Raw genomic sequence first — 26,097 nt, 5'->3', positions numbered from 1 at the left:
TCTGTAACGCTTTCGCGATTACTAAATGATCCTGTAACGAAGCGCGCTGCTCTCCGTTGGATCTTCTCTATCTCTTCTATCAACCCTATCTGGTACGGATCCCACACTGCTGAGCAGTATTCAAGCAGTGGGCGAGCAAGTGTACTGTAACCTACTTTCTTTGTTTTCGGATTGCATTTCCTTAGGATTCTTCCAATGAATCTCAGTCTGGCATCTACTTTACCGACGATCAACTTTATATGATCATTCCATTTTAAATCACTCCTAATACGTACTCCCAGATAATTTATGGAATTAACTGCTTCCAGTTGCTGACCTGATATTTTGTAGCTAAATGATAAGGGATCTATCTTTCTACGTATTCGCAGCACATTACACTTGTCTACATTGAGATTCAATTGCCATTCCTTGCACCATGCGTCAAGTCGCTGCAGATCCTCCTGCATTTCAGTACAATTTTCCATTGTTACAACCTCTTGATACACCACAGCATCATCTGCAAAAAGCCTCAGTGAACTTCCGATGTTGTCCACAAGGGCATTTATGTATATTGTGAATAGCAACGGTCCTGTGACACTCCCCTGCGGCACACCTGAAATCACTCTTACTTCGGAAGACTTCTCTCCATTGAGAATGGCATGCTGCATTATGTTTTTTAGGAACTCTTCAATCCAATCACACAATTGGTCGGATAGTCCATATGCTCTTACTTTGTTCATTAAACGACTGTGGGGAACTGTATCGAATGCCTTGTGGAAGTCAAGAAACATGACATCTACCTGTGAACCCGTGTCTATGGCCCTCTGAGTCTCGTGGACGAATAGCGCGAGCTGGGTTTCACACGACCGTCTTTTTCGAAACCCATGCTGATTCCTACTGAGTAGATTTCTAGTCTCCAGAAAAGTAATTATACTCGAACATAATACGTGTTCCAAAATTCTACAACTGATCGACGTTAGAGATATAGGTCTATAGTTCTGCACATCTGTTCGACGTCCCTTCTTGAAAATGGGGATACCTGTGCCCTTTTCCAGTCCTTTGGAACGCTATGCTCTTCTAGAGACCTACGGTACACCGCTGCAAGAAGGGGGGCAAGTTCCTTCGCGTACTCTGTGTAAAATCGAACTGGTATCCCATCAGGTGCAGCGGCCTTTCCTCTTTTGAGCGATTTTAATTGTTTCTCTATCCCTCTGTCATCTATTTCGATATCTACCATTTTGTCATCTGCGCGACAATCTAGAGAAGGAACTACAGTACAGTCTTCCTCTGTGAAACAGCTTTGGAAAAAGACATTTAGTATTTCGGCCTTTAGTCTGTCATCCTCTGTTTCAGTACCATTTTGGTCACAGAGTGTCTGGACATTATGTTTTGATCCACCTACCGCTTTGACATAAGACCAAAATTTCTTAGGATTTTCTGCCAAGTCAGTACATAGAACTTTACTTTCGAATTCATTGAACGCCTCTCGCATAGCCCTCCTCACACTACATTTCGCTTCGTGTAATTTTTGTTTGTCTGCAAGGCTTTGGCTATGTTTATGTTTGCTGTGAAGTTCCCTTTGCTTCCTCATCAGTTTTCTAACTCAGTTGTTGTACCACGGTGGCTCTTTTCCATCTCTTACGATCTTGCTTGGCACATACTCATCTAACGCATATTGTACGATGGTGTTTTGTACGATGGTTTTGAACTTTGTCCACTGATCCTCAACACTATCTGTACTTGAGACAAAACTTTTGTGTTGATCTGTCAGGTACTCTTTAATCTGCTTTTTGTCACTTTTGCTAAACAGAAAAATCTTCCTACCTTTTTTAATATTTCTATTTACGGCTGAAATCATCGATGCTGTAACCGCTTTATGATCGCTGATTCGCTGTCCTGCGTTAACTGTTTCAAATAGTTTCGGTCTGTTTGTCACCAGAAGGTCTAATATGTTATCGCCACAGTCGGTTCTCTGTTTAACTGCTCAAGGTAGTTTTCAGATAAAGCAGTTAAAAAAATTTCACTGGATTCTTTGTCCCTGCCACCCGTTATGAATGTTTGAGTCTCCCAGTCTATATCCAGAAAATTAAAATCTCCACCCAGAACTATAACATGGTGGGGAAATCTACTCGAAATATTTTCCAAATTATCCTTCAGCCACAACAGCTGCTGAGCCAGGGGGCCTATAGAGACATCCAATTACCATGTCTGATCCTGCTTTAACTGTGATCTTCACCCAAATCATTTCAAATTTCGGATCTCCGTCAATTTCCTTCGATACTATTGCACTTCTTATCGCTATAAACACACCTCCCCCTTCACTGTCCAACCTGTCTCTGCGGTATACATTCCAATCTGAGTTTAGGATTTCATTACTGTTTACGTCTGGTTTCAGCCAACTTTCTGTCCCTAGTACTATATGGGCGTTGTGACCGTTTATTAATGAGAGCAGTTCTGGAACCTTTCTATAGACGCTCCTGCAGTTCACTATTAGCACATTAATATTGTTATTCCCTGTTGCATTTTGCCTACTCTTACTTTGCCGCGTCTCAGGAGGTGTCTTGTTGGGCCTAGGGAGGGAATTCTCTAACCTAAAAAGCCCCCATGTGCACTCCACACGTACTCCGCTACCCTTGTAGCCACTTCCGGCGTGTAGTGCACGCCTGACCTATTCAGGGGGACCCTACATTTCTCCACCTGATAGCGGAGGCCGAGAAATTTGCACCTCAGATCTCAGCAGAATCGTCTGAGCCTCTGGTTTAAGCTTTCCACTCGGCTCCAAACCAGAGGACCGCAATCGGTTCTGGGAACGATACTACAAATAGTTAGCTTTGATTCCACCCCGCGAGCGAGGCTTTTCGCCTTCACCAATTCCGCCAACCGCCTGTACAAACTGAGGATGACCTCTGAACCCAGACAGCAGGAGTCATTGGTGCCGACATGAGCAACAATTTGCAGTCAGGTGCACCCAGTGCTCTCTATCGCCGCCGGAGGGGTCTCCTCCACATCTCAGATGAGACCCCCTGGCAAGCAGACAGAGTGAACACTGGCCTTCTTCCCCGACCTTTCCGCTATTTCCATAAGGGGCTCCATCACCCGCCTAACGTTGGAGCTCCCAATAACTAATAAACCCCTCCCCCCGTGTGCCTGCTTGGATCTTGCTGAAGGAGCGGCCGCATGTCCACTCACAGGCAGAGCGGGCGATGCCACACAGGCAGCCTCCCCATTGACCCTCCGCCTTGTGCGCCGCGAACGCCACTGAATCCACCACTCCCCTTGGGGAGAGGGTGGCCCAACCGCGCCCGGTACCTGCGAAGATGTCTCGACAGCAGGGACAGTGGGTGAAGCATGTAACACCTGGGGTGTACCATGCGACGCGCGACTCCCCACTGCCGCTACACTCCGAGGCAGCAGCCTGAAGACGGCTGACCGCGGCCATCAAAACCCTCAGCTGTTCGCGAACAGTGGCCAGCTCCTCCTGCATCCGTACACAGCAATCACACATCCTATCCATCCTAAGGATTAGAGACAAATATTGCATATGAAAGCTTTGTTTCATTGTAGCAACACTACGTATATTAATTTAAACCATTAACTTTACCTGTTCGTGTGTTTGCGCTACTTAACAGTGATGTTGCTATTGACTGACTACATCATGTGTCCTATGCTCTGAATATCTGCTGTTATCGGCTAGTGAGATCACGTGACATGAGCTATGACTGGCTTATAAAAACGCATCACAATCTCGATTTCAGTGCTTTGGAAAGTAACATATGGTGTTTGGTGGAATGCGAATTTATACTTTCGTAATAGTTTTGCAGCGTACATGTTGCTGCACATCAAAGAACATTCCAAAACAAATTTTTTTCCCGTGTGTTATAAAGTGCCGGGAAATTATAAGCCGCTGTATAAAACCATAATTATTCAAATGACTGACAAATTTCACAGTTCTGAGGGAAAAAAGTGTGTTTTCACCCAGGAGAAAGTATATTTTTAACTGGGATATCTGGGAAAAACCCTGGAATTTTTTTTCCTTGTCCACGTATACACCCTGAACAATTTAAGCTGTTCTCTTAGGTTCCTACCTAACAACACACTCGGAAATCTCCACATATTCAGAAATAAACAGCAAAGTATTTTTGAAAAGGAACAATACAAATTTTATTGCTTCTCATTTCACTCACATGAATGTAATCTGCCCTCTAGGTTTCTGCATAACCACACACTCAGAAATCACCACACATTCGGAAATAAACAGGCATATATTTATTTCATCCTTCGTTCTCTAAGCAGACAGAAATGTTTATCAGCAATGAACACTGCAGAACATACGATCATAACGAACGTGATAACAAACCATGACAATAACATTATGCGACAGCTTACTCATCTGAATTTTGTATTGTGCATTAATTATCATAAGACCTCTTGAACCCTTACATTGTTGGTGCTTTATTAACTGACGTTTAATGATAAGTATGACATATTTGTGATATGGTACTTTCAGTGCACCGTTGCTTTGAAATAGCATACTGTGCTCATACATCACACACTACAAAGAAAATCAAACAATGGAAAATTAGGATGGAATGTAACAGTGTGTGTGTGTGAGAGTTACGTTTGCATGAGTGGATGCATATGTGTGTCTATTGTTGACAAAGGCCATTGGCCGAAAGTGTGAAAATCTTTTTGTTGTGCATATCTGCAACTCAGCATCTCCATGATAATATTACTGCAAAGGAAATGAATAATTGAAGTGCACACAGTTCACACAGGGATCATTCACAAGCACTCGCAAAAGACAATAGTCGAAAGACCACTAGTGGTGTCACAACTGCATTAGTAGTGTGAAGTGGCATCCACACTACCACTGGAAATATTTTTCTGTTGGCAACATTATTTCCTACAGTGTTTTGTATGTGTTTTACATTTCGTTTTTTGTCTTTGTTTCTGTCCACACTGGCAGCAAACATATCTCAGTGTACTTTCATCATGTGCTATGCTATTTGTCGTGTTGTTTTTGTATTGTCTGCCATGTCATGTCTGGCAATGAGGAAACTGTAATGTGTGCTGCTGCGTATTAATACTCAAAGGTTCATGCAAGCAAAATGAAATACAGTGTCATTGTTGTTCATTCTTTATTTATTTATTTATTTATTTATCATGACTTGTCTCCTGAGGGTCATAAACATCTCTGTGTATCATAGTTTTACAAGGTAAGGTTGCGTTTATCAAAGAATTTGATAACTAGTTTTAAAACTATGATATTATTTCTGTAGAGAGTATGTATAGTAGTTGTTAATGGTTGACAAAATTGGATAAGTTGTTGTTTGGAATCGAATTGTTGGTTTGTGTACAGTCATCGTCTTTGACGAGCGAAAGCATACCATAGAACAACTGGTGGGAAAAACTTGACACAAATGGAAACTGAATATGGAAGACAGCTCTGATTTCCCTAATTTCACTTGGATATCATCTAACGATTTTGAATTTCTGGCAAATATGGTGTTGCCGTTACTTAAAAAAAAAAAAAAAAAAAAAAAAAAAAAAAAGATAGAAATTTCGGGAAAGCCATTACAACGACATGTTGTTAGTCTTAGTTTTTTGTCAACAGGAGATTCGTTCCAGAGCCTTGAGTATTTATTTCGCTTTTTGAAGCAAGCTATGACAAATGACCTTATTTTCTTTGCTATGCAGTCTTTATCAGTATTCTACTAAATGTAGCAGCAGTTTTCTGGAGAGCTTCCTGCTGTATTGCTGTTCTTATACTGCTTGCTTCATGTATTCCACAAACAGCCATCAGCATGGTACAACTATAACAACTTGGCTGGCAGTCTGCTGCCTCATCCACTGCATTCCCCCCGCCCCCACTCCCCACCCCTCCCCCTCCCCCCTGGAAAAACCTAATACAGAGAGAAAACAAAACACTATCAACTCTATACAACAGATGACACAATGCGACATATAAACATACACTCAGGCCGTTCAGTGGTCATATGTGGTAGCTGGCCCGAAACATTGTTTCCTTTGATCTGTATGGACACTGCTATGAATAGATGTTCCTGTGTTTCAGAAGATGTTTCCAAATGGATTCCACACCAAATAGTTAGCTGAAAAACATGCTTCAAAAATGTGTTTCAAGCTTAGTGTATACGCGGCTTGAAGTCTACTTAATCCAAGTAAATTGCCATTGGCTACAGAAGGAAAATACATGCACCCCCACATGTTAGATTTTGATGCCTTTCACCGTACTTCAATTTTTGGTTTAGTTCACTATGTTTATCAATTTTTGCTTTTTTTCTTGGCTAACACAAAAATGTCTCAAACACCTGTTTTGGTATATAATTTGTGGTCATAGCATGTCTGAAAATAGCTTGATTACCTTGTACACAGATACCAGTTTCAATTTTTTTATGAGTTTTCACTTACTGTTACGCATCTGTGATTTTTTAAGTACTGATGAAATTCATTACCACAGATTATTGTACAAACATTTTACTATACATTTCATTGCCTTCATTTATATAGGTTTTATACTGGGTTTTAATGTTTTTCTCAATTCCTTCTTTTTCCTCAGTTTTGCAGTTTTCCTAAGTCTGGATCGTACGAAAATGTAAGCTAGGGGTTTCACTATGTACGCAGGAGTACTGGTGGGCTAGCAGATTAGAAGGCATGCGAAAGGTGGGACTGGGATCAGAAGTGGATAAGCATGTGGAGGATAAGGACTAGCAAAGGTGGAGGCCAGGGGGTTACAGGAATGGGGAATAAATTGCAGGGTAAGTTTCCAGCTGCACAATTTGGAAAAAATGGGTGTTTGTGGAAGAATTTAGATGCCATAGACCATGAGTCTGCCAATGAAATCCAGAACATTGTGTTGGATGGCATGCTCTGCAACTTGTTGATCTAGCTCTCTCTTGGCCACTGTTTGGCAGTGGCCTTTCATGCAGACAGAGTGCTTATTAGTTGTCATGCCTAGGTAGAATGCCGAACATTTGGTTGACATCATGGCTGCTTTCACAAGTGGCCATGCCTTTGATAGGGTTAAATTCGCATGTGACAGAATTGGAGTAGGCAGTAGTGGGTGGATGTATGGGACAGATCTTGCATCTATGTCTGTTGCAGTGATATGAGCCATGAGACAAGGGATTAGGAGTAAGGGTGGGAGAGGGATGTAGAGGGATATTGCTTAGGTTGGGTGGATGGTGGAATTCCACTGTGGGAAGGGTGGGGAACATACTGTATTACTCATTTGAGGCCACAATGAGAGGTAGTTGAAACCTCGGTGGAGAATGTGATTCATTTGCTCCAGTCCATAGTGTTATTGCATCATGCACAAGTTTAGGAGAGTAATTTCACTCTTTGGATGCCTCAGTGAGTTCTTTAGCATATTTTGAGAGGGGATGCTCATCACTACAGATGTGATGACCACAGTTGGCTAGGCTATATGTAAAGGACTTTTTTTTTTTTTTTTCGGAGTGGTGATAGCTGTTGAAGTGGAATTGTCAATGGTTGGTAGGTTTGATGTGAATGGAAGTACAGTTGTAGCCTTTTTTGAGGTGGAGGTCAACATTGAGGAAGGTGGGTTGTTGGTCTTAGGAGGAATAGGTGAAGTAAATGGGTACTGAGGTGTTGAGGTTCTGATGGAACGTGGATAAGGTGTCTTCACCCTCCCCCAAGATAATGAAGATGTACTCAGTAAATCTGAACTGTTTGAGGGGTTTGAGATTAAGAGTGTTTAGAAGGGATTCCTAATTTTTTTTGGCTAGTTGGTCTGTGTGAGACACAAGAAGAGCTTCACTGTGAGAGGGTGCAGGTTGAACACATGAAGAATGTAGGTTTAGGAACCATCAATATAATAGTTGTAAATTGTCTTAGCTGCGATGGGAAAGTACCAGAGCTCCAAGTGCTAATAGAAAGCACTGATCTCAGATTTTTTACAGGCACTGAAAGCTGGCTGAAGCCGGAGATAAATTCAGCCAAAATTTTTTCGGAGGATGTAATGGTGTTCCGAAAGGATAGGGTAAACACAGTTGGCGGTGGCGTGTTTGTTGCTGTTAGGAGTAGTTAATCTTGTAACGAAATTGAAGTAGATAGTTCCTGTGTGCTAGAATGGGTGGAGATCATTCTTGGCAACCAGAATAAAACAATAATTGGATCCTTGTACCGCCCTCCCAACTCACATGATACAATTTCTGAAAGGTTCAAAGAAAACTTAAGTCTAATTTCAAACACATACCCAACTCACAAAATTGTAGTTGGTGGTGACATCAATTTACCCTCAATATGTTGATGAAAATACATGTTTAAATCTGAAGGTAATAAATCTGGAGGTATGCATAAAACATCCTCTGAAGTTGTGCTAAATGAATTCTAAATTGTTTGGAGCAGTTAGTTCATGAGCCCACTCGAATAGTAAATGGTTGTGAAAATGCACTTAACCTCTTAGGAACAAATAATACTGAGCTAATAACATGCACCAAAATGGGTAGAGGTAGCAAGACTGAATACCATAACTTCCATTTCCTCCCAAAAGAAACAAAAATATAGCTATTTTAAAAAGCGTATAAAAATTCGCTTGCCCCTTCCTGAGAGACCACCGCCACTCCATCCAAGTCAACAATATCCCAGTATGTGTAAACAAGATGTGTCTTGAATACAAAGAAATAGTATCAACAGCAATTGAGAGATTTGTAAATGACAGAGCTTGTGGTGTCACCGCCAGACACCACACTTGCTAGGTGGTAGCCTTTAAATTGGCTGCGGTCTGTTAGTATACGTCGGACCTGTGTGTCGCCACTGTCAGTGATTGCAGACCGAGCGCCACCACACGGCAGGTCTAGTGAGACGTCCTAGCACTCGCCCCAGTTGTGCAGCCGACTTTGCTAGCAATGCTACACTGACAAATATGCTCTCATTTGCCGAGACGATAGTTAGCACAGCCTTCAGCTACGTCATTTGCTACGACCTAGCAAGGCGCCATTACCAGTTTATTTTGAGATTGTAATTATGTACCGTCAAGAGCGATGTACACCAATTATGGATTAAAGTTAAGTATTCCAGCAGCAACGTACCTTATTGGCTATATTAATTACATTGTCCTGTTTCAGACCTCACGCCAGTTTCCGTGAGCTTAAACGCGTGCCTTTCGGCTACCCGTCACGGTGGATTGGCTGTCTTGCCAGTCCACTACAGAGCTGATCTCCCTTGGTACACAAAACAGATCAGAACATTGTTGTAGAAACAACAAAAATAGCATGCCAAATTCAAATGAATGCAAAATCTCCAAGATCGGCAATCTTTTTAAAAAGCTCAAAATTTAGCCCAAACTTCAATGTGAGATGCTTATAATAGTTCCCACGACGAGACTTTGTCTTGAAACCTGGCAGAAAATCCAAAGAAATTCTGATCATGTGTACAGTTGTAAATACAAAATCAAATAGGGGTAATGCAGGAGTAGGTTTAATAATGAATAAAAAAGTAGGAATTAGGGTAAGCTACTACAAGCAGCATAGTGAACACATTATTGTGGCCAAGATAGATACAAAGCCCACGCCTGCCACAGTAGTGCAAGTTTATATGCCATCTAGCTCCGCAGATGACGAAGAGATTGATGAAATGTATGAAATTATTCAGATAGTGAAGGGTGACAAAAATTTAATAGTCATGGGTGACTGGAATTCGGTAGTAGGAAAAGGGAGAGAAGGAAACGTAGTAGGTGAATATGGATTGGGGCTAAGAAATGAAAGAGGAAGCCGCCTGGAAGAATTTTGCACAGAGCACAACTTAATCATAGCTAACACTTGGTTCAAGAATCATAAAAGAAGGCTGTATACATGGAAGAAGCCTGGAGATACTGACAGGTTTCAGATAGATTATATAATGGTTAGACAGAGATTTAGGAACCAGGTTTTAAATTGTAAGACATTTCCAGGGGCAGATGTGAACTCTGACCACAATCTATTGGTTATGACCTGTAGATTAAAAATGAAGAAACTGCAAAAAGGTGGGAATTTAAGGAGATGGGACCTGGATAAACTGAAAGAACGAGAGGTTGTACAGAGTTTCAGGGAGAGCATAAGGGAACAATTGACAGGAATGGGGGAAAGAAATACAGTAGAAGAAGAATGGGTAGCTTTGAGGGATGAAGTAGTGAAGGCAGCAGAGTATCAAGTAGGTAAAAAGACGAGGGCTAGTAGAAATCCTTGGGTAACAGAAGAAATATTGAATTTAATTGATGAAAGGAGAAAATATAAAAATGCAGTAAATGAAGCAGGCAAAAAGGAGTACAAACGTCTAAAACATGAGATCGACAGGAAGTTCAAAATGACTAAGCAGGGATGGTTAGAGGACAGATGTAAGGATGTAGAGGCTTATCTCACTAGGGGTAAGATAGATACTGCCTACAGGAAAATCAAAGAGACCTTTGGAGATAAGAGAACCACTTGTATGAACATCAAGAGCTCAGATGGAAACCCTGTTCTAAGCAAAGAAGGGGAAGCAGAAAGGTGGAAGGAGTATATAGAGGGTCTATACAAGGGCGATGTACTTGAGGACAATATTATGGAAATGGAAGAGGATGTAGATGAGGATGAAATGGGAGATACGATACTGCGTGAAGAGTTTGACAGAGCATTGTAAGACCTGAGCCAAAAGAAGGCCCGGGGAGTAGACAACATTCCATTAGAACTACTGACAGCCTTGGGAGAGCCAGTACTGACAAAACTCTCCATCTGGTGAGCAAGATGTATGAAACAGGCGAAATACCCTCAGAGTTCAAGAAGAATATAATAATTCCAATCCCAAAGAAAGCAGGTGTTGACAGATGTGAAAATTACTAAACTATCAGTTTAATAAGTCACGGCTGCAAAACACTAACGCGGATTCTTTACAGACAAATGGAAAAACTAGTAGAAGCCGACCTCGGGGAAGATCAGTTTGGATTCCGTAGAAATGTTGGAACACGTGAGGCAATACTGACCCTATGACTAATCTTAGAAGCTAGATTAAGGAAAGGAAAACCTACGTTTCTAGCATATGTAGACTTAGAGAGAGCTTTTGACAATGTTGACTGGAATACTCTCTTTCAAATTCTGAAGGTGTCAGGGGTAAAATACAGGGAGCGAAAGGCTATTTACAATTTGTACAGAAACCAGATGGCAGTTATAAGAATCGAGTGACATGAAAGGGAAGCAGTGGTTGGGAAGGGAGTCAGACAGGGTTGTAGTCTCTCACTGATGTTATTCAATCTTTATATTGAGCAAGCAGTGAAGGAAACAAAAGAAAAATTCGGAGTAGGTATTAAAATCCATGGAGAAGAAATAAAAACTTTGAGGTTCGCCGATGACATTGTAATTCTGTCAGAGACAGCAAAGGACTTGGAAGAGCAGTTGAACGGAAAGGACAGTGTCTTGAAAGGAGGATATAAGATGAACATCAACAAAAGCAAAACGAGGATAATGGAATGTAGTCGAATCAAGTCGGGTGATGCTGAGGGAATTATATTAGGAAATGAGACACTTAAAGTAGTAAAGGAATTTTGCTATTTGGGGAGCAAAATAACTCACGATGGTCAAAGTAGAGAGGATATAAAATGTAGACTGGCAATGGCAAGGAAAGCGTTTCTGAAGAAGAGAAATTTGTTAACATTGAGTATAGATTTAAGTGTCAGGAAGTCGTTTCTGAAAGTATTTGTATGGAGTGTAGCCATGTATGGAAGTGAAACATGGACGATAAATAGTTTGGATAAGAAGAGAATAAAGCTTTTGAAATGTGGTGCTACAGAAGAATGCTCAAGATTAGATGGGTAGATCACATAACTAATGAGGAAGTACTGAATAGGATTGGGGAGAAGAGAAGTTTGTGACACAAATTGACCAGAAGAAGGGATCGGTTGGTAGGACTTGTTCTGAGGCATCAAGGGATCACCAATGTAGTACTGGAGGGCAGTGTGGAGGGTAAAAATCGTAGAGGGAGACCAAGAGATGAATACACTAAACAGATTTAGAAGGATATAGGTTGCAGTAGGTACTGGGAGATGAAGAAGCTTGCACAGGATAGAGTAGCATGGAGAGCTGCATCAAACCAGTCTCAGGACTGAAGACAACAACAACAACAACAACAATGGTAAGACAGAGATTTAGGAACCAGGTTTTAAATCTTAAGACATTTCCAGGGGCAGATGTGGACTCTGAGCACAATCTATTGGTTATGAACTGTAGATTAAAGCTGAAAAACTGCAAAAAGGTGGGAATTTAAGGAGATGGGACCTGGATAAATTGAAAGAACCAGAGGTTGTAGGGAGTTTCAGGGAGAGCATTAGGGAACGATTGACTAGAATGGGGGAAAGAAATACAGTAGAAGAAGAATGAGTAGCTTTGAGAGATGAAATAGTGATAGCATCAGAGAATCAAGGAGGTAAAAAGATGAGGGCTAATAGAAATCCTTGGGTAACAGGAGAGACATTGAACTTAATTGATGAGAGGAGAAAATACAAAAATGCAGTAAACGAAGCAAGCAAAAAGGAGTACAAACGTCTTACAAATGAGATCAACAGGAAGTGCAAAATGGCTATGCAGAGTTGGTTAGAGGACAAATGTAAGGATGTAGAAGCATGTATCACTAGGAGTAAGATAGATACTGCCTATAGGAAAATTAAAGAGACCTTTGGAGAAAAAAGAACCACTTCCATGAATATCAAGAGCTCAGATGGAAACCTAGTTCTAAGCAAAGAAGGGAAAGCAGAAAGGTGGAAGAAGTATATAGAGAGTCTATACAAGGGCTATGTTCTTGAGGACAATACTATGGAAATGGAAGAGGAGTTAGAAGAAGATGAAATGGGAGATATGATACTGCGTGAAGAGTTTGACAGAGCACTGAAAGACCTAAGTCGAAACAAGGCCCCGTGAGTAGACAACGTCCCATTAGAACTACTGATAGCCTTGGAAGAGCCAGCCCTGACAAAATTCTACCATCTGGTGAGCAAGATGTATGAGACAGGCGAAATACCCTCAGACTTCAAGAAGAATATAATAATTCCAATCCTAAAAAAGCAGGTGCTGAGAGATGTGAAAATTACTGAACTATCAGTTTAATAAGCCACGGCTGCAAAATAGTAACACGAATTCTTTACAGACAAATGGAAAAACAGGTAGAAGCCGACCTCGGGGAAGACTAGTTTGGATTCCGTAGAAATGTTGGAACACATGAGGCAATACTGACCCTACGACTTAGCTTAGAGAATAGATTAAGGAAAGGCAAGCCTACATTTCTGGCATTTGTAGACTTAGAGAAAGCTTTTGACAATGTTGATTGGAATACTCTCTTTCAAATTCTGAAGGTGGCAGGGGTAAAATACAGGGAGCAAAAGACTATTTACAATTTGTACAGAAACCAGATGGCAGTTATATGAGTCGAGGGACATGAAAGGAAAGCAGTGGTCTGCAAGGGAGTGAGACAGGGTTGTAGCCTATCCCTGATGTTATTCAATCTGTATATTAACCAAGCAGTAAAGGAAACAAAAGAAAAATTCGGAGTAGGGAATAAAATCCATGGAGAAGAAATAAAAACTGTGAGGTTCGCAGATGACATTGTAATTCCGTCATAGACAGCAAAGGACCTGGAAGAGCAGCTGAACGGAATGGACAGTGTCTTGGAAGGAGGATATAAGATGAACATCAACAAAAGCAAAACGAGGATAATGGAATGTAGTCGAATTAAGTCGGGTGATGCTGAGGGTATTAGATTAGGAAATGAGACACTTAAAGTGGTAAGGGAGTTTTGCTATTTGGGGAGCAAAATAACTCATGATGGTCGAAGTAGAGAGGATATAAAATGTAGACTGGCAATGGCAAAGAAAGCGTTTCTGAAGAAGAGAAATTTGTTAACATTGAGTATAGATTTAAGTGCCAGAAAGTCTTTCCAAAAAGTATTTGTATGGAGTGTAGCCATGTATGGAAGTGAAACGTGGATGATAAATAGTTTGGACAAGAAGAGAACAGAAGTTTTCGAAATGTGGTGCTTCAGAAGTATGCTGAAGATTAGATGGGTTGATCACATAACTAATGAGGAGGTATTGAATTGGGGAGAAGAGGAGTTTGCGGCGCAACTAGACTAGAAGAAGGGATCGGTTGGTAGGACATATTCTGAGGCATCAAGGGATCACCAATTTAGTATTGGAGGGCAATGTGGAGTGTAAAAATCGTAGAGGGAGACCAAGAGATGAATACACTAAACAGATTCAGAAGGATATAGGTTGCAGTAGGTACTGGGAGATGAAGAAGCTTGCACAGGATAGAGTAGCATGGAGAGCTGCATCAGACCAGTCTCAGAACTGAAGACCTCAACAACAACAACAACAACAACAACAACAACAGCAACCTAGGAATTACAATTACAAACAACTTAAATTGGAAAGGACACAAAGAAAATCTTGTGGCAAAGGCAAACCAAAGATTGCGATTTATTGGCAGAACACTTAGAAGATGCAACTGATGTACTAAAGAGACTGCCTGTACCACACTTGTCCGTCCTCTTTTGCAGTACTGCTGCATGGTGTGGGATCCTTACCATATAGGGTTAATGGAGTACATGGAGAAAGTTCAAAGAAGAGCAGCACATTTTGTATTAGCGCAAAATGTGTCACTGACATGGTACAGGATTTGGGGTTGACATCATGAAAACAAAATCATTTTTCAGTGTGGTGGAATCTTCTCACGAAATTTCATCACCAACTTTCTCCTCCAAATGTGGAAATATTTTATTGACACCAGCCTACATAGGGAGAAACGATCATAATAAAATAAGGGTAACTACAGCTTGAAATATGCTCACTATTTTTATATACTTGAATTTAGCATATTTAGTGACAGTGCTCACTTTTCCGTGAAATGTTTATAAGATGATATTTGACTTTTCTGTGTTGGCTTCAGTCGTGTAGTGAAAGTATGATTCCACAATGCTTTTTCGTCGGCTGCAGGAATGACCTGGTTCAATGCGTTTTCCTCATTTTTGGTTCTTCAAATACCATTTCTTCGAATGTGGTTCCTTCTTGATGTTTATATAAAAAAAATTGTAACATAATTCATTTTTCCTGTTCACTAGCAGATTATTATAATGGCGACCTGCACATTGTTCCACCATCACACACACCGAGAGTTCACTGCCGACTGACTACGGTCAAAGACGACTCCAGTGTCAAAGACATTTTACACAACACACGAGCTTCCACTTGAAACCAGTCTCTTTGATATTCTTCATCACATCTACTAATATTAATCAATATGCTGTCACTCTGAAACATATAAGCAAATTAGCATAAAATAAGGCAAATTACAATTCACAAAAAAGATATTCTGACAAAAATATAAGAAAACATTACAACCTCCCTCATTAGATTTGGTATCGACAAATCCAGTAGAAAATAACACATCTCCCAGATCCATTACATGCTCCCATGGAAAGATATACTTGGTTGTTTTTTCCACGCGCTGTTCAAGATTGGAGTAACAGAGAATTATTGTCAAGGTTGTTGGATGAACCCTCAGCCAGACACTTAAGTGTGATTTGCACAGTAACCGTGTAGTTGATAAGGAGGTTCGCAGGTGGTAAAGGAAGAACAACTCTGGAGAAATGGTAGAGGAAATGGCTGGTGTCTGTCTTTCTTATAGTCCCCCACCCCCTGTGGTGTTCGGGACAGGAGTCCGCAGATTGTGATCTAGTGGCTAACGTTGCTGCCTCTGGATCATGGGGCCTGGGTTCATTTCCTGGGCGGGTCAGGGATTTTCTCTGCCCGGGGACTGGGTGTTCGTGTTGTCCTCATAATTTCATCATCATTTGAGAAAGTGGTGGGACTGGACTGACTAAAGATTGGTAATTTGTATGGGTGCTGATAACCACGCTATTGAGTGCCCCACAAATGAAACATCATTGTCATCATCATCATAATTGGGGCTAGAATAGATCCTCGCTTATTTGTTGCCTGCCATAAGAGGTGAATAAAAGAAGTCTTCTACTTGGTTAAACATCTACTTTCATGACTTGGCTATCATCAAGACATCTGCCAGTCTTAGACCATCTCTCAAATTTTTCCTCAATCTTTTCGGTTTTATTACTTATCGTCCCCTTTTAGGGTTTGACCTCCATTTTTCTAAATTTTACAGAAATGTGGGCCATTTAGGGAAGGGCACCTTATTTGGTGCACATTCTCCTCACCATGAGTGTGATATCCTGCACCCACTATTACAATGGGTTATGTTCACATCCAAAATCCAATGCAGTAACAAATCCATCGTTAGATAATTGTAATGTACCTTCACAGTGGTAGTCCCTTAACAACAGAGGGGTCACACTGTTGATGCCTGTACCATAACCTCCACACATATGACGAGAGGTAGTTGCCTGTCCTATCTGAGGCACTAGGATTCTGGACAACAGCTAGTGTACCAGGTAGCCTCTGCCATGCAAGGTGGCTACCATAGGGAGAGTCTCTGATTCAAGTTACATCGCATCAGGGCAACTAAACTGATCAAACTCACCCACACCGGTAATGTGCCAGCATGACAGTCTCATCAGACTGAAAGCAGGATTTTAATGCAAAGGCTTAAAAACAACCCCGTGGCATTTCCGTCTGTGGTCATGCTGTGGGATGAGAATCTGGCAAGGAGACATGGAGGTGGACAGTTCACCCTGTTATTGGTATGCTCCAGAACTGATGGAAAATCTTTTCCAATTACATAGCCAATGTTTTTCATTGAAAATATTGAAGATAAGTTCAGAGAAGTTGCTGCAGAGGCTACTTGTGGGCCATGCAGAAGGGCAAACATGATGTTCAATTTTCAAGAGGGAGAAGAAAAAATGAGTGTCTTATCAAGATGTTAAGAAAAAGTCTGAAAAACTCCACCCAGTCAATAAGACATCAGACTTTCCAAATATTGTGTTAAAATTCACACCTAGCACAATGACAAGGTCTCAAATAGCAACTCCTGGCCCTCGCCACATGTCAGTGCATATTTTTCAGTAGGAGGAGGGAGCTTAAGTTATCTGGGACCCCAAAACCACCCCATTGTGTTGTCTTCCTCCAGCATTATCAGGGAAGAGGACACTTGCTAAGCTATACCCCTCCTAGGACAAATCAGACCAGCAGTCTCATCAACTAGTGGCTGCAGATTGTAGAAAAGAATCATCCTCTTCTGTTCCATAAATCAAGACATGAAAATCCTCACAGAATCTGAAACCTCACAGGAACAAGAAAGAAAAATCTGGCTCCTGTGTCACCAGATGTTGAACCTATGACTACTGATGAGGAATGAGACATTCAGATGGAACATGACTGAGCAGCAAAGTAATGCACACTCCCGTTTCCAATTTGCTGCTTCCCTCTATCATCATTTGACATTCCTTCAATGGATTTGTAAAGGCTACTATCGCCATTGGGCCAAACTTCACCATTTAATGTCTAGTTACTCTGTAGTCGCCATGGCAATCCAGGAGTCACAGTTCTGAGAAACCCAACTCCCTATTATTAAAAACATCAAATCAAATGTGACAATCATTTTAACACCGAGAGGGCATCTGGAGGAGTTTGTATGCTCAAACAATTTGACACTTTCAGTGAGCAGGTGCTACTCACCACCACATTGGAATCTGTGGCCGTTTGTATCCACCTGTCAGTTAGGATAATAGCAAATAATATCTGCATACCTCCAGACAGATTTATATCATATCGCAAACTAACAGAGTAGTGGAGCAGCTGCCACCACCAAAACTAATGAAAGTTTTGTTATTTTGCATTTTTATTGACTCTACATTCACAGTACTTTAGTCCCCTTCAAAGTATTGCCCATGTGCATCAATGCACTTTTCCAAACACTTTTGCCACTGCTGAAAACAGTTCTGGAACTCTTGAGGCAGGATACTGTTCAAAGCCGTTAGTGTGGTTTCTTTGATGTCATTCAGTTCACTGAATCAATTTCCTTCCAGAGTTTGCTTCATCTGTGGAAACAAAAATAGATCAGTCGGAGCCAGGTTGGGTGAGTGAGTAGGGTAGATTAGACCCAAGGACCATGTTTTTTGGCATGAACTGTCAGTCAGTCAGAGCTGTGTGGGCCGGAGCATCAATGTTGTGGGCCAACCAGTTCCCATTTCTTCACAGTTTTGACCGTTTTAATCACACACTCCCCCATAATCTTAGTAACACATCCAGATAAAAATGTTGGTTCACAGTTTGTCCTGGAGGAATGAACTCCATATGGACAATGCCATTAACACACACACACAGATATATATATATATATATATATATATAAAAATCAATAATGTTTTCGTGTTGGATTGCACCTTACATGCTTTCTTGGCTTCTGGTGACATTTGTGTTTTCCACTGGCTCAACACTTGCTTTCACTCTGCATCGTACTCATAGTACCAACCCTCATCTGCAGTCACAATTCTTTTAAGAAAATTTGGATCATTCTGCACTTCACTCTGCAAGTCGTGGCAAACATTCATGCGGTTTCCTCTTTGGTCAGCTGTGAGCAAGTGGGGATCAAATTTTGCAGACACCCATTTCATGTGCAAATCTTGGTTAAACACTGTACTGTGCTCCAAGACACTTTCGTTTCTTCAGTGATTTGGTCAGTGGTCCTTTAACACTCTTCATCAATTGTGCGTTTGAGTGTTGCAATGTTTCCATCATTTCTGCCTTTTGAAGGACGACTGGTGTGTGTGTAGCATGTCTTCAGTTACATTTTACCAGATCTGAAATGAGAAAACCACTTGTAGGCTGTGATTTCCCCAATGCATCATCATTAAAGGCTTGCTGAAGCATTCCGACAGTCTTGGCTGCAGTTTTCTCTAACAGAAAACAAAATTTCAGACAGACTCTTTGCTCCTTCTTGTCAGCTGTGTCAGTAATCGCTAAAGGGTTGGAATAGGAATGCAAACAGCAGAGCACCACAAACAAGCCACTGAACTCCAACTGATGCCAGTGTACTGAGTGATGCGGGAGACCCCAAAATAACACCATGCAGCGGCGCAGTACATAACTGCAGAGCATGTGCATACAGCAGTTTGATCCAGGCTTTTTTTGGGTCCCCCTTCATCTGTTCATACTCTCGCCACAAAGGTCTTCCTGGTCTGCAGAAACTGCCATATCTCAGTGCTACCCCAGAAACATTTTGGTTGCTAACATCCAAGACCTATTAGTTGACCCCCACAGCTCCGTAGTGATAGCAACATTCATCAGGACTCTGAGCCCCTCTACAGGAGACAAACTTTAACTTGGAGTACCTGGCACAAACTCACAATTGCAACTGGGACATCTAATTTTGATAACCTGGGTTATGGAATTGCAAGCTACCACGATCCAGACAAGTTGAGAGCAGTCGAAGGAACCACCAAGGCATGGTATACTTCTCTCCCAGCATTGTACTGTGTTGACTGCATATCAGCCACACTAGAGTTACTATGAGTTCCTTTTCCATCAAGAGGACCTCCCTCATTTCTGCTGTGTTAGTCATATCGTTATAACCCACATTCTCACAGTATGTGCACTGCTGGCTGATCTGAGATGGGCAGTCAACCTAGCAGATTTTGTAACAAAATTTAATGCAACTCCACTTTTGGTACCAGGGATGGATGTAGGGAAGTACCTCTCGATGTGGCATGTGCCCCTAGTGGCCTCTGGATACTTTCTCCCTCCTCACTGTCATGTATTCTTGTGTGTGTGTGTGTGTGTGTGTGTGTGTGTGTGTGTGTGTGTGTATGTCTATCAGCATACCAACGCTTTCGTTTGGTAAGTTACATCATCTTTGTTTTTCGATATGTCGTAATCATAATTTATGTAGAAGAGTAGCATCATCATCCTCATATCATCATCATAATCATAATTTATATAGAAGAGTAGCATGTGAATAATAGGTTGAAGGTGTTGGGTGTACTGTAACCAACCACCATGGGGTGTCCTGGATGGTTGGGTTTATGTACATTAGGAAGCTCATAGAAGATAGGAATGGAGAGGGATGTACATTAGGAAGCTCATAGAAGATAGGAATGGAGAGGGTGAGGAGGGAGATAAACTCAGCAGAGAGGTTCTGTGATGGACCTGGGGATTTTAGCGATTTAAGGTAAGACTGGAGATCCTGCTGGATTCCTGGAATGGGGTTTTCACATACATATTGTGTATGAACTGACAGGATAGCATATACTGTTTTACAGCTTTGTTGTGTTGCCAATCAGAGACACAAATACTATAAAGATTAATATAGATTTATATTTTACTTAATAATATTTACTAAATAATATTTATTTAACCATGAACAGCCTCCCCACCCTGGTCCTTTCCAACCTGGTTGATCTCCAACAGAATGACCAGTTGCACTGGCCGAGTAATACTTGCTCTATCTGGGATCCGAAGACTTAAGGTCCACACCACTCCATCTCTCACTCATCTTTCTTCCATGATATAGGTGCTCTCCCACAATGTCTCCCACTCAGCAATTAACCAATTTCTTGTTAGTTTTTTACTTCTAAGAAATATTCTTTCTTCCATCTTTTTACAAAATCGATTTTGCAGTTTTTCTTGGTAGTTTCCCTCTCTTCACAGATCATTTTGTACTTCTCCCGCACACTGCTAGAAATACAAGCTTTTGTAGGGCTGCCGTCAAACATTAATGCACAATGTTTAGTTAAATCACAGCTCTGCCCTTCCAGTGACTTTTTATGCATAAATCATTATTCCACCCAGCCCTGTAGGCCACACTTTTGTTTTTGAAAACAAAATTCTCAAAATACTACCAGATTTTGGCAATCTCTTTTTACACCATTATTTAGATCCTAATGACATGAGTTTTTGTACTTAAGTTGTGGAAAAACTCTCTGATGTATTGACTAGGACCAAAATTCCTGCAAGAATATTCTATGTACACATAAAACCTTCTCAGAGCCAACTAGGCTTAGTAAATTCCTTTGTGAGGTTATGACTTTTGTACTGTGTCTTTATATGTGTGCTCTTTGTTAAAGTAATATTTTATAGTGAGGTACCTATCAGCCATCAGATTTTGGAACAAAATGGGCCTTCAAGAAGTTAACCCAGCAAGTGTGGAGTATGTGTAATATTGAATGTATGAAGGTTTTTAACTGCAACACAGAAAATATAAATTGGTGCATTGTATGGTGAAAAACAATCTTTTTGCGAAATGTAGGCTCTTAGTAAATCACTTGTTGTTCAGTAAATCTGTCTACATTCCTTTTCCCATTATGGATTGAGCATTAAGTCTCTTCTATCTTGTCAAAATCTTGCCACATCTTCTTGGTGTTGCAGTGTATATTTTCTCGGGTGATTTAAATACCTAAACCTGTATGAAGAAGCTGTGTGTTATCCATTGTGTGTATATGTTCTTATATCTCCATGCTGTACGTAGCACTAGTTGATTTCTTGATTTGGTCGTTGTTTATTTTATGCTGCTGTAGCCTGTGGAAATCCTAAATACTGTATTTTGTGGTATGTGTCCAGGAAACCACTGAAACGTAATATTTCTGTTGTATTGCAAAGTTTTGTATATGTTGTGTGTGTGTGTGTGTGTGTGTGTGTGTGTGTGTGTGTGTGTGTGTGTAATGCCTCGATAAGTACAAGTTATAGTAATGATTATGCGGTGCTGGTATCTAGAAATTAATAGAACAAATTAGAATAAAATAATTTACATTGTAGAGGATTGCTAACATAACAGAAAAAGAACCGACAGAATCCTACCACATGGAGGTTCTAAAAACTAGAACCTTTTTACAAGTATCATGATTCAAATAATGTCCAGTTTCAGTCTGATATAGAAGTTAAATGAACCTCTGCAAAACAAAGAATTCTGAAAGCTGAATAGATTCATCTGAAATAGAAGGGGGAAAAATCTCCACTGGGATAAACGGAGATATATCTGGAGGAGTTTTTGAGTGAAAGGAGCTGTTGAATGAGAACATAGTTCAATGAGATTGTCTGGTTAAATTTTGATTCAGTGGTGTCCTGTCTGCTCAATCCTACAAGTTATCTGCTTATGACTGATTGCAAGAATTGTGAAACACACTAATAGTAGAGTAGTTGACTGTAGATTTGTTTATGCATGTATTGCAATGGAGGAGGGGGAGGAGGAGGAGGAGGAGGAGGAGGGTCAGTGACTCAATACATTATAGTGCATTTAAAATTAGTTGTGACTTTTGACAGTTCAGTATGGAGTGAGTGAAGGGGAGCACCATTGCCAGCATGTGCTGGATGCGTCAGCGGGTGATGACGACGCCAGTCCTGCTCAGCTTATAACCTGTCAGCCGCGAAAGAGTGTCTTTCACTAATACTGTTTTAAAGAAACATTACGGTAATAAACTCTGAATCTCACACATCTTATTGTTTCATTCATCAGCTTCATGATGAATTATCTATCATTTCGCTAATGGTCATAGTTTTTGTGATATATCTGTATTAGCTATTGCAAAAATTCTTAAAGTTTACAGTGAAAAATATGGACCAATATGAATTTATATTTGTGTGTGCTAGGTCATATGTTGCTGCATATGAAATGTAGATAACATATTAAATTATTCTTTAAACCTTGAAGGATATCACTATCTGTCTCCAATGTTGAGAAAATGGAGTGTATGTAAAGGGCTCCATCATGAACACACTCATCACTCACCATTGAAAAAGCGAGAATGAAATATACATAAATCCCTCATTTATCATAAATGTCTGAGATATTGAAACAAGATTTCGGCAAATGATAACACGCAAAGAGAAGGGTATTTTGCCATGTGATCAATATGCAAAACTTCCATATCTTCCGCGACATTCATGCAACTACAGATTTTTTTATGTGAAACATTGTAATTTTTAAGGACCATCAATAGTCTGTGAAACGAGAGTTGCAGTGGGTTGTGCAACAATATAAGTGAAGAAACTGCACATTTATTTTTACACCGAGACTGGATTTTCCCATAACTGTTGATACGTCTTGCCCTCTGTTAGTAGTTTAATAATACATTGTTTTATGATTCTGCCAAAATGTCAACTTCATTAGAATGTTAGTGAGATGTATACTTGTAAACTCTTCTGTGTTTAGGCAAAAGAAGCAGATGTTAACACAGCAACAAGAGAAGTAATGTATTACTCAAAACTCACACAGTCCTTCATGAATGCATGTCTCCACACTACATTCTCGGTATGGCTGACAACTTGAGTGCAGTCTTATGATGCAACATTTGCAATGACTTGTTTTTTGTCAGCTTTTCAACCTCACTGAGGGTAAATTTCGTGTTCTTTTTTGCCTCTTTACTTTTCACCTAGGCCATATATTCTCAGTCAGATTTAAACGAGCATGATGCGGTGGAAGCCTGATTAAATTGTGATATTAAATGAAATGATAATGTGGTATTGATGGCCAGGAGGCCCAGCCCGGGGAAGTTCAGCCTACGGATTGCAAGTTTTATTTCAGGTGACGTCACTTTTGGTGACTTGCATGTGGGTGATGATGAGGACAACACAGCAGCCAGTCCACGAGCGGAGAAAATCTCCAACCTGGCCCAGAAACGAACCTGGGCCCGCTGTGTGGTATTCAAACAGGTTAAAACTAAGCAAAACTGTGCTCTTTAGCGTTAGCCATTTAGACGACCTGGTAGCATGGAATTTTTAGCTTGTACAGTGCTACAAGTTCCATTAACTTTGCTTTATGCAAGGTAGTTTCAGTTTTATCCAATCAAACATTTCTTTATACTTGTAGAAGAATAGCTACTTTCCTCCGCTGCGCTGATGGAGCTTTATCCATCGCAAGAGAGTAGTATTGTGCATTGTCCATTACTATTGTCAGGTTGGGAGGAATATTTCACAACAGAACATTATCTTTACAGCTGGTGAACATGTTGTTGGATGACCACTTTTATTGCGAATCTCGTGAAATGAAACATGCTGCACCATTATTATTAATGTAGAGCCAACACTAAACACTTGTTCACAATACATGATGACTTTAGTACAGTTCAACGCCAGAAAATATCACTTTACAATGAGAGCAATGAACGTATGAGCCTCTGATACACAACACTACGTGGTATTGTTTGTTTATCCATGGCATGGCAACAGGGGCGCTTTACCAACCGAACTGCTGGTTGCTTGGTAGGGAAATCTGGCTCACCATTGGTGTTACCTCAGCAACAGTGTCATGTCTCCTCTGGTGAGCCAAATATCAAAAGTCACAATGAATTTTAAATGCACTGTAGTTTGATGGAAACCAGTGTTTCTGCCATTGTTGCAAGCTGCCTTTTTTTCTGGGTGACTCCTGTATCTCAGCTTTTTAGAGCTACTGGTTACAACAATCAAAATAAGTGGCTAAAAGGAAGAATAGAAGATGAGTTTAGAGTTTTTGAGGGGAAGGACAATTCATTGAAATGCCCAGAGTAGGTCAGAATAGAAACATAAGGGCATTGATTCGTCTGTTTACAGTATCTCAACCTTTCCTATCTTTGCACTTATATCTTATACAGAAATGTACATTTGTCATTATGTACATCTGTCATTATGTTCCTGTTATATGTCCTAACCATACTTTTTATAGAGTTAATGAAAATTTGTGTTCAATTTTCAGGTAATCATCACTGGGCAGAATGAGACTGAGCTTAATTTTGGAACAGTGGGTAGTTCAAGCCAGAGAGAGGCACATTTTGCTTTACTGAATAACAATCCTGTGGCAGTAAATCTGAAAATGTGGGGTACCAATCTTACAGGAGGAGTTGTGGAATTACTTGGTGTGGAAGAAGGCAATCAATCCAGTGTGTTGAGAAAGCACAGCTTTAAAAATATGAGCAAAAGTGTAAGTATTTTAGGTATCTCATCTTGAGAAAAATAGATCACAAGGTTTAAGTGAGAATGGCCGTCTCTCCAACATAGTCAATGCAGTTAGCCCAGAAATTTTTTTGTAATACCTTCAGCACAAGATTAATAAAATAAACATTCACATCAGATTCATTCTCAAAATATGACATGAATTTTCATCCAGCCATTTCTTCATGTTTTTATATACTGGTGGGAGCCAGATCCAGCAAATATAAATTAGGGAGTGCAGAACTGAAAATCATCTGAAGATTCTCAGTAGAGGAAAGGCCACTGTATCTTTTTCAATACCCATTAGATTCTTTATTCAATATGAGCAAGAGGTGGTGCCTCTTCTAGCAATAATATTATTGTAGTTTGCTGGAGCAGTGGAGTGTTCCACATAATAGGAAAGAGGTATATGCCATTCCTCTCTGTAAGGGGGATTGCAGGACAAATGTGCAGAACTGTGGACCTATCTCACAATGTCAGTTTGCTGTAGATATTTGGATGTATTTTTTGCTTTAATATGACCGTTTGAAGGAATCGGCATGGGTTTTCCAAATCTATGATCACAAAATATTGTCCTCTGACTATTGGTCTCAGTCAATACAGCTGATCCTCAGTCTAAATACTGACAGGTAGAATAACTTGTAAACAAAATAAAAGAGTTGGAATGTTCACATTAAGCTTCTTAGGTTACTCTGTAATATTATTCCTCCTGTGTGTATTCAGATCTGAGGATGGTCATTATTTATTGAAATCAGTATTCTAAGGACACTATTTTATAGTCACAGATTGGAATTACAGATGTAAAACCTTTACCTCTTCAGTCATTGAGTGTATAAAGCCAACCATGTCACATCTTGTAGAAGTCAATGTGTCATAATTGGCATGGATATTCTCTGAACATAAGAAATTGCAGTTCACCAAGGAGGAGACCACTTACAAAACTTCTGTTTGACCAGTTATTAATTACTGTTCATTTGTCAGTGACCCTTTACCAAATTAGATCAATTGGGGGGGGGGGGGGGGAGACAGATTCAAGAAGAGATGTACCAATTACCTACCTGTCTAGTCAGTGTTAACACATCACAAAAATGTCGTCATTTTAAACACTCTTGAAGAATATTCATTTTAATGGATGCTCACCTTTTACCCTTCAGGAATAATTAGAAGAATCCTTTCCAGTTCTTAAAGACATTGTACTTCAGAACATATTGTAATTCAGTTTCATCCATTTCTCATAGAAAAACTAGCACTTGATTGCTTATCTGATTATT

The 26,097-nt window shown here is 40.4% G+C and overlaps 1 protein-coding gene across 2 annotated transcripts in view; it reads left to right on the top strand.

Moving 5' to 3' along the window:
• LOC126413333 (transmembrane protein 131) overlaps positions 1–26,097 on the top strand; it is a 374,881-nt gene that overhangs the window by 161,130 nt on the left and 187,654 nt on the right. For both annotated transcript variants that reach the window (XM_050083243.1, XM_050083244.1), the window contains exon 13: positions 24,591–24,815. In XM_050083243.1, coding sequence (XP_049939200.1) covers positions 24,591–24,815 — 225 coding nt within the window. The remainder of the gene's footprint in view (positions 1–24,590; positions 24,816–26,097) is intronic.

The sequence above is a fragment of the Schistocerca serialis genome, chromosome 7 (assembly GCF_023864345.2).
Source record: "Schistocerca serialis cubense isolate TAMUIC-IGC-003099 chromosome 7, iqSchSeri2.2, whole genome shotgun sequence".
Taxonomy (NCBI): Eukaryota; Metazoa; Arthropoda; class Insecta; order Orthoptera; family Acrididae; genus Schistocerca; species Schistocerca serialis.
The sequence above is the reverse complement of the archived record's forward strand: the minus strand, read 5'-3'. Positions and strand labels throughout refer to the sequence as shown.